General features: G+C 37.7%; 1 protein-coding gene across 4 annotated transcripts; it reads left to right on the forward strand.

The window, feature by feature from the left end:
- arl13b (ADP-ribosylation factor-like 13b) lies at positions 1 to 8960 on the forward strand. Of its 4 annotated transcripts, none has more exons than XM_054623899.1 (10): positions 1 to 360; positions 3243 to 3313; positions 3576 to 3825; positions 4264 to 4369; positions 4620 to 4822; positions 5201 to 5315; positions 5411 to 5564; positions 6063 to 6185; positions 6831 to 6899; positions 7566 to 8960. In XM_054623899.1, exons 1-10 carry the CDS (start codon positions 302 to 304, stop codon positions 7640 to 7642), a joined length of 1227 nt encoding a protein of 408 aa, XP_054479874.1. In that variant the 5' UTR covers positions 1 to 301; the 3' UTR covers positions 7643 to 8960. The 4 variants fall into 4 exon arrangements, with proteins under 4 accessions (XP_054479874.1, XP_054479875.1, XP_054479876.1 ...); XM_054623900.1 differs by having other exon boundaries at positions 7684 to 8960; XM_054623901.1 differs by lacking the exon at positions 6831 to 6899.
- The last annotated feature ends 622 nt before the right edge of the window (positions 8961 to 9582 follow it).

Raw genomic sequence — 9582 nt, forward strand, 5'->3', positions numbered from 1 at the left:
CCTAGCAGCAGAACATACGGCGTAAACAAAGCGGACAGCTGATCACCGTTAGCTTGTGTGTCGTGAGTTCAATACTCATAGAAACCGTGTTCAGTTTATTTAGTGATCCCACTCCTATGGAGACAGATGAACTCACGAGCTGAGGCTGAACGTAAACGAGTTAACAAGACGCCGTCATCGCTAGCCACGTTAGCATTAGCTCACCTCAGCTAGCGTTAGCGTTAGCTCGCTATGTAGCCGGTTTAAGCTAACAGTCGTGTACAGGGGGGATGACGACTTGATCCTCTGGACTCGGACTGCGATGTTCAGCCTGATGGCGAACTGCTGCAACTGGCTGAAGCGCTGGAGAGAGCCTGCAAGGTGGGTTATGTGTTACCATGATGCTGCATCCTGTCCTGATTATTATAGGGTATTATTATTATTATTATTATTATTATTATTATTATTATTATTATTATTATTATTATTATTATTATTATATATTATTATTATTATTATATTATTATTATTATTATTATATTATTATTATTATTATTATTATTATTATTATAGTATTATTATTATAGTATTATTATTATTATATTATTATTATTATTATAGTATTATTATTATTATTATAGTATTATTATTATAGTATTATTATTATTATAGTATTATTATTATTATATTATTATTATTATTATTATTATAGTATTATTATTATAGTATTATTATTATTATTATAGTATTATTATTATTATCATATTATTATTATTATAGTATTATTATTATAGTATTATTATTATTATAGTATTATTATTATAGTATTATTATTATTATAGTATTATTATTATTATTATTATTATTATAGTATTATTATTATTATTATAGTATTATTATTATAGGGTATTATTATTATAGTATTATTATATAGTATTATTATTATATTATTATTATTATTATTATTAGTATTATTATTATAGGGTATTATTATCATAGTATTATTATTATCATAGTATTATTATCATAGGGTATTATTATTATAGTATTATTATTATAGTATTATTATCATAGTATTATTATCATAGTATTATTATTAGGGTAGGTATTATTTATTATTATTATTATTATTATTATTATTATATTATTATTATTATTATTATCATAGGGTATTATTATTATAGGGTATTATTATTATTATAGGGTATTATTATATAGGGTATTATTATCATAGTATTATTATCATAGGGTATTATTATCATAGTATTATTATCATAGTATTATTATCATATTCCTGTCAGTAATTATTTTCTAGTATTATTATCATAGAAATTATTATCTTGTGGAATTATTATTATTAGGACAATTATTTTTGTTTGATGTTTCATCCTGTTCCTGCAGCTCAAATCTGCTCAAATCAGTAGTTTGCACGAGTGGGTTGTCATCTGATGGTGAAGTTGAGTTTGCAGACACTAAGTTTCTCTGTATAATTCACTTTTTTTACACTGAATAGTAAAGAAGCTGCAACCACTGTCAGATTAGACACTGCTAAAGAAACAAAAAGGGACATGATGATTTTCATTTATGCCAATATTTTAACTGTCTTGCACCATCAATACTTGTCTGTTTTATGTAAAGCACTTTGCCTTCCTTATTATTAACTTTTTTATTGATCCAACCATTCATCATATTGATTTAGAGAATGTTTCTAACATGAATCAACCTTGAAAAACAATCATATGATGTTTCTGTCCTGCTCTGTACCTCCTCGTATGAACTTCCCTCATTCCTGCAAACTTTTTACATCACATTACATTACAGTCATTCAGCAGACGCTTTTATCCAAAGCGACTTACAATAAGAAATTGTAACATCGATTTGTATTTCAAAATAAAGCCCAATTAAGCTTTAGCTGCTGTGGATAATGATGTAAATAGAAATGTGTATAAAACCCCTTTTATGAAAGATACATGAACAGAAACAGCACAAGAATGAAGAATATAATTAATTAAATGACCCAAGCCACAGTAAAGAAGAATACAAAATTGCATAATCTGCCTTAAATGACAAATAAGCGAAGTAAAAATGTGTAAAGTATAGAACATTTTAAAACTATTACATTACAGTCATTTAGCAGACGCTTTTATCCAAAGCGACTTACAGGAAGTGTATTCAACATAGGTATTCAAGAGAACTACTAGTCACCAGAAGTCATAAGTGCATCTCCTTTCTTAAACAAGCATCTAAGAGCATAAACCAGAGCAAAAGTACAGTGCTAATACGAATACAATAAGTGCAAACTTCACTCCCATGTTTTGGCTGAATGTGCGTTTGGGACTGAATACAAAGCATGCAAAACATTCTGAGTGTGAAGCAGCTGGACCACAACAAAAATGATTGCGAGTGCTTAACTCACGTGGTGCCTGTGAGGCATCTGATCCTTCGGACTTAGTCAGAAATCCTCGTCTAATCCTACAGCCGGGTCTGTTCAGTGGGTCTCTTCCTTTCGGCCCTGTTGCTGTGAGGGGTTTGTAGCAGCGCGTGCAGAGCAGAGTTTATATGAGGTTAGTGGACAAAGGGCAGACAGTATCTCACCTTTTTGGAGGTTTACAACAAGCGTCACCGCGGATGAAGGCCAATTGGCTCGAGAAGACAGTTAGATGGATAGTGCAGTTGATGTCTTTTCGGCGCAAGTGTCAAAGTTAAGTATGCATCTAGGAGACAAAGATGTGTTGCGTTTATGTGTACTGTTTAGCTTTATGTTCTTTTCAGCTCCTTCTCAGTGTTTGTTTACAAAGTGGATGCATGCATGCATACTTGCTGGGGTGACTGTGACTGTGTTTGCATTGAAACATGAACATTTAAATGATTCTAGGTTAACAGTAGACATAAAAGTTAGTTAACCATTTCCACAATCTGCAAAATATTAGAAGCATAACCATCAGCAGTACCTAATAGTGCCCTGAGCAAATAAGCTGTATCTCTGTCTTCCTTTCTTTGTGTTAGCTGACCACGTGACTGTTGTTGACTCACTCGGTCTACTGTGCAGATCTCTGATTGTGTTTGTCTTTCAGATTATTAATAGGCTTAGACGTGACCTCAAATGCATCATGAGATCTTATGCCGGCTAATGTAGCTTCAGATGCTGCACATTTAGACGCAGGACAACAGATGCTTCTTCTTCTGCTCCACTTCTGGGACTTCTGGACCTGACTGATAGTGATGTCTGTGTTCATGTGCATTCATTTTTTTATCCCTCACAGGAAAGTGACTCTGGTTATGGTTGGACTGGATAATGCAGGGAAGACAGCCACAGTTCGAGGAATCCAAGGAGGTAAGGACTGTTTGTTATTCAATGTTAATGATGTTTATTTAGTGGTTTGCACATTTCTCTTGTTTGTCTGTAAATAATATAAAAATTGAGTTTGTAAATCGTGTTCTCCATCTTGTTACGCCTCATTTACTCTTCTGTTTAATATTTATTATGTTTATTTTACATCAAACTGGCTGGCAGTTATGCTTCGCTGCTTTGATATTTTATCAATGCTAACACACATTTGAAAGTTTTGAAGCAAACATTTCTATTTTCTTTGCAGATAATCCCCTGGATGTGGCTCCTACTGTGGGTTTTTCCAAAGTCGACCTGAAGCAGGGCAAGTTCGAGGTGACTATCTTTGACCTGGGAGGTGGGAAGAGAATCCGGGGCATCTGGAAGAACTACTACTCAGAGTCCCACGGTGTGGTGTTTGTGGTGGACTCCAGCGATGTCCAGAGGATCCAGGAGACACGGGAGACCATGGCGGAGGTCCTCCAGCACCCGCGCATCGCAGGGAAACCTGTGCTAGTGTGAGTGTTGTACAATCCAAAGGAATTATACTTTACCAAATCAAAAAAATCTTAAAGTTTTATGTTTCAAATGTTGGTAAAAGTGAGGAAAAACTGACTTGTGAAAGCAAGTTATCAGGATACAAAGCACGGGTTCAGGCACACATAATTAAAAAATTTCTTCAGGTATGCAGATATATTATTAGTATTGCAATCAACAATGAGGGCAGAGTCATATTTCCATAATATTTCCATCCACAAATAACTATGCAGCAATGCAAAGATTGAGTTTAATAAGTGTCCTGCAGCTACTTTATCTTTCTTTTCAAAGGTTGAGTTGATCGAACCTCGAGCTGGTCTAGTCTACTCACAGGCGAGGGATTGCAAAGTTTGCATTAATTTATCTTTCTCTTCACATCATCAATCACTAATATCTCTTTATTCCTCTTGTGCTATCAGGCTTGCCAACAAACAAGACCAAGAGGGAGCGCTGGCTGAAGCAGACATCATTGAGAACCTGTCGTTAGAGAAACTCGTTAACGAGAACAAGTGTCTCTGTCAGATCGTAAGTGTTTGTGCACCTGTTGTTGAACGGCAGTTGAATGACATCAAGGGCATTTGCTTTAACTATGGTTTCTCCCATTTATATAGACAAAGAGCCAGACTTGTTTTCTAAGAACAGTTCATTCTTCTTCTATAGAAAATGACAGTCTGGTGGCTGCTTTCATCCAAAGTATCTTGCAAAACAACATGTTTGCTTTGTTGTCAGATATGCTAATGCGGTTTTATCTCTCAATGTACTTTTTCCCCTCCAGGAGCCGTGCTCTGCCGTTCTAGGCTATGGCAAAAAGGTCGACAAGTCCATCAAGAAGGGCCTGAAGTGGCTCCTCAACAATATTGCTAAAGACTACGAGGCCATTACTGAGCGCGTGCAGAAGGACACAGCCGAGCAGCGCGCTCAGGAGGACCAGGACAAGAAGGAGAGGGCGGCACGAGTACGGCAGATACGAGAGGAGAGGTGAGGACGCGAAGGATGGAGGATAATTACAAATATTCAGTGTCGTCAAATGAACTAATTAGTTGCTGTTCTAATATAAATAATAAATGAACTATTTTGTGGATAAAGGAAAGAAATGTAGGTTGGGAAAGATAAAGGAGAGAGAATGGTCGGAGTTGAATGGTTAATAAAGCAAGAGACTGATGGAAATGGAACATCTGCACATAAAAATGATTTAATCGTGCTCTCTTGAACTGAAGTAACAACAAAAAAGACAGATATTCAAAAAGAGGAAAAAATCCCCCTGAATCGTAGACAATTAGTTATTAAATCTGACCTCAGATCAGCGTAAGAGGTGCATCATTATGCTGAAAAGCGAACTTCTCGTTGTGTCAACAGAGAACGGGAGGAGCGGGAGGAGGCGGAACGTGAGGGCAGGCAGATCCAGGAAGAGGAGCTTGATGAGGAAACCATGCCCAGCCCCTTCCAGCCAATCAGCAACGTGATCTCTGAGGTGTGTGTGACCTCTGGGTACAGACATCACGGGACGGTGTATTACTGTTCAAGATTGTTTGATGACTTGAAGTATTTCTTTCATGTTCCTTTCAGTATGATGATAAAGAGAAGGAGAGGAGGAGGCAAATAGAGCTGCGGGAGGCCCGGACCAACAGCCCGAAGACGGAAGCTGATCAAGAGGAAGAGGAGTACGAGGAAGATGAGGAGCCAGACGACACAAGACAAACGCCGGAAAATGCCAGTTCAGGTGAGCATGACACCACCTCAAACCTTTCTCATGTCTAATCATTTCAAAATGTCCTTGTTTAGTTTGTAATTATACAGCTTTACGGCCCTGTGATATTAATCACCACAGGGTTTTTTTTTTTAAAATTTGCTTTCTGCCATCATATTTATTTAGAAGTTCCGTGAGAAGCACAGAATAAATCATTTTCAGTCGAGATGTGGCGGCAGCACCTTTTGAAGAGTCTCTCCTCTTTTGCACCATTGCACCACATCTGATAAAAGTCAACTTGTAGATAAATAGAAAGCAAATGATTAAAACAAACGAAGAGATATCGAGCCAAATTAAGCAACTGTCTGATAAGTTTCCTCTTTCTTTTCACTGAACTCGGAGTGCTGAATGTCTGATAGATAAACATGATTACACATTAAGAAGATAATAACATGAAGAGGTAGAAAGACATAAATCTGAACATCTGGATTCTTCATGCCTTTTTTTTTTAAAATGTCTCTCTACTTGCAGCCAAAACCGGCGATCAAGAAAAGAAGAAGACGAGGAAGCTTCACCTGAAGAGGAAGCACCGTGTGGACCCGCTGAGGACGGAGGACGGGCCAGCAGAGAGCCCCACCCCTCCACCTCCACCCGGTCAGTCTGCCTTTTTCAAAGCCCTATTGTAGCTTCTGACTGAATCTCTGTGTAGTTTCACACCTACGTTTCCATTCCTACTTAAATATCAGCCTGATTTAAACTGTTTCTATTTCCCGCTGCTGCCGCTGCTCGTTAAAAATGTTCCACCCGTGAACCAGCTGGAGGAAATGCATTGAATTAATCACCCAGTTAGCAGAACTTCCGATTCTTCAATAACAAATGTTCTACACAACCAGATATAAACACACATGGTACTATCTGGACCATAGATCAGTTTTCAATCTTGCTGGGAGGAATACAGCTGCAGGCAACAGCTCCATTGTGGTTTTCTTGCAGACCTAACCCCTGTCGAAAAATATCAATAGAGCACTTAAGGGGTGAACGATTTTTGAAAAGATATCTAATTGCGATTACACATTTCGCCTTTAGGTTAGCTCTCTTGTATAAAATGAATCCAGCTTTCTATCCAGCAAGTAGCCGGTGTCGCTGTCTAGCTTTATTTCATTGTAGTGTTGTTATTGTGACTAATCCCTTGATTGCTGTAGAGGAATCAGATGAGGCAGATGAAGAGGAAGCCCGAGCATCATTTTTTTGTTTGTGTGGATTTGTCCTGATCCCTGTTTATTCACTCTGTTTCCTTAGTGGGATGGGCCACACCCAAAGTTTCTAGGCTGCCAAAACTAGAACCGCTCGGGGACTCGAGACATGCTGGTAAAGATGCCTGTGAAGTCCGGTCACTCTTCACCCTCCATTAACCACTATTTCATTTCATGCATAACTTCTTTTTTTGTCATATCAGCATGTCACTCTCTCACTAACCTGGTCTTTGTGTGGATGAACTTATTGACTAACTGTCACGGCACTGAATCGCTGTTTCCTCTATGCAGTAATACGTTGGCTGTAATTTGGATCCAGCTCCAGCTCAGTATTTTCTTTCGTAGCTTTATCATTTAAATGAAATACGTATTGTACATAGTAGCACTACATTAGTTTTTCAACGGCTAAAGTGCTGTTTTTTTGTGCTAAATGTGCCGTTGCAGAGGAAACACTGAACTCTGTCTGGCTTAAGATGCATGTTGACTGTTAATCAGACCCACACATCGCCGTCTTTCTCTTCCCCTGCATCTCATCAGGCATATGCTTGAATGTGTGTGGATCCTTCATGTTGGCAGACATCTTTATCAACTCAAAGGCTTCTCTGTGTATTCATCCTCCCGGTCTTCGTGTCCCATCTAACCCATGCAGCATCGCCATGGCTGATTCTCTCTTTGCTCACATTGTTTTAGATAGAGCTCTCATTGACTGTTTTTATTTCAGGACTCGTTGGATGTAGTTTTCTAACGTAGCCAACCCTTTTTTTCCCGTCCCCTTCCACAGAATTTTTCAAGAAGCCTCTCCCTCCTCTTGCGAACAGGCCGCGGCCTAACGGCGACGCTCATGACATCATTTTTTAACCTCCAATCATGGCTCTCCTCTTTTTGCTTTCTGTCTCAAGCGAGCGGTGTGTAGAAACAACCGAACACAGAGACACTGCGGACTCCTGACGTGGGAGCCGGTGAGCGCCGGAGTGAGACAGACAGGAAACACAGGAGCACCATGGGAAACGGAGTCCTGCTCAGAAGCTGTCAAACGGTTTTCACAAACGGAAATGACAAAGAACCTGCCTGAACTAATTTGATATCAGGTTCTCTCTCCACTCGACAAAAGACACTTTATTTTTTATTTCAAATATCAGTGTTAGACGGTGTGGACTCCATTTGTCCGACTGAAATGCTTTTAATTGACAAAGAATGTAAATATGTCTGCTATAACCCTATATCTGTTACTGAATAATGGATTTCTATACATGCCGCCATTAAAAATGACTGTATTTTTTTCATTTATTTTTGCACCTTTGGATTTTGTAATGTAAACAAAGGTGTATTATAGATATCTTGGAGGCCTCCAGTGGCTTTTCACAGCTAAGTGCTTTATATTTGATCTTTTCGAAGTCAAACATTTCCCTTTTTACAACACTGAAACAAGGTGAATCGTGGGAGTAATTTGCTACACTACGCTGTACTGTACATGGATAGTTGTTACACTACATCATTGTTGTTAATTTGTTTAATTCTAGTAATGAAAGTCTTGACATTTCTCTTAAATACTGTATATTTTTTACAGCCATGATTTGTTGAATCTGTAAAAGAGAACACCTGTCTCTTGCCAGCAGCATCATAAAATATCTTGTCTCTTTATTTATTGTTAAAAATGTAAACATGTAAAAATATATTTGTCTACAGGGCTACAGATTTTCTACGCACTCTGCTGTTTACACTGTGTATCTGTTTTTAAAGTGGTATTTCTCTTGAGGCAGGAATCAGCCTCAGACTTGCTTCCTCTCAGGTGGCCCTGAGGTGCTCTTCCAGCTTTTCTCACATTGTCTTCTGCACCCATTTTCACTCTGAAAATAGCTGGAAAAAGCCAAAATTACATATCAACAAAGCACAAACACAATTTGGGAGAAAACAACTTGGAACACAGCCTTGCCCCAGTTAAGTTTCTGCGTGTTTGCAGTGGGACGCGGTGGGAGGAGACGGTATCAGTACACCGACACCTGGAACAGCTGATATTGGGTCAGAACACACGAGAGTATTTGTAGCAAAAGAAATATCACTTTAAAACTCCAATATTGTTTTTCAAAACTATAGTACAGCACTCACTCTCTTCTTAATGCGCTAGATGTTTGAAAAAATATATTTTATACCCGGTTTGAATTTTATAACCGCACAATTAAAGATGTTTTAAATATAATTCTTGACTGCTGAGTATTTATTTCTGTTTGTTTCTACATGATGAGCAGCTGCCACTGGATTGGAAAATGTGTGAGTGTTTGTTGTGTTTTATTTTGGGCTCAACATGAACATCCGTTGGTTCATCACCCTGCACCTGCTCCGCTCACATCTGTATCTGTTTGTGAATGCTGGTGTTGATTAGTATTTCTGGTAAATGGCTTGTAAATAGTGAGACTGAGATTATATTTATTATGTCAGCAACACTGTCACAGATAACACAGAAGCTGATATAGTGAGACAGAGAGATTTAGGAGGTGTTTTTAGTCAGTGGAACCATAAAAAGACCTCCAACTGTTTTACATTATGAAAAATTTGAAAGAAAATTCATCTTTAACTGTGTTTTTGTGCTTTGAGTCCCTTTTTTTGGCAAATTAATTACAATCAGGTTTCGAGTGTCGGAGGTGGAGAGAGTCTATATCTGGATGTATAAAAATGATTTAACAGGCACTGGATTGTTTCCATGATATTATCACATCTATTATTAACATGATATTTAAGATAATGTTTTTTTCTGAAATATATATATATATTTAACAACACACCTGTTTGTTAGGCTGTTG

Source organism: Anoplopoma fimbria, chromosome 22 (genome assembly GCF_027596085.1).
Source record: "Anoplopoma fimbria isolate UVic2021 breed Golden Eagle Sablefish chromosome 22, Afim_UVic_2022, whole genome shotgun sequence".
Lineage (NCBI taxonomy): Eukaryota > Metazoa > Chordata > Actinopteri > Perciformes > Anoplopomatidae > Anoplopoma > Anoplopoma fimbria.

Excerpts from the sequence above, each read along its gene's own strand:
- arl13b (XM_054623899.1), top strand. The coding sequence starts at position 302 with ATGTTCAGCCTGATGGCGAACTGCTGCAACTGGCTGAAGCGCTGGAGA. Across the intron at positions 361-3,242 it reads CGCTGGAGAGAGCCTGCAAG|GAAAGTGACTCTGGTTATGG; the intron begins GTGGGTTATGTG and ends TATCCCTCACAG. Across the intron at positions 3,314-3,575 it reads AGTTCGAGGAATCCAAGGAG|ATAATCCCCTGGATGTGGCT; the intron begins GTAAGGACTGTT and ends TTTTCTTTGCAG.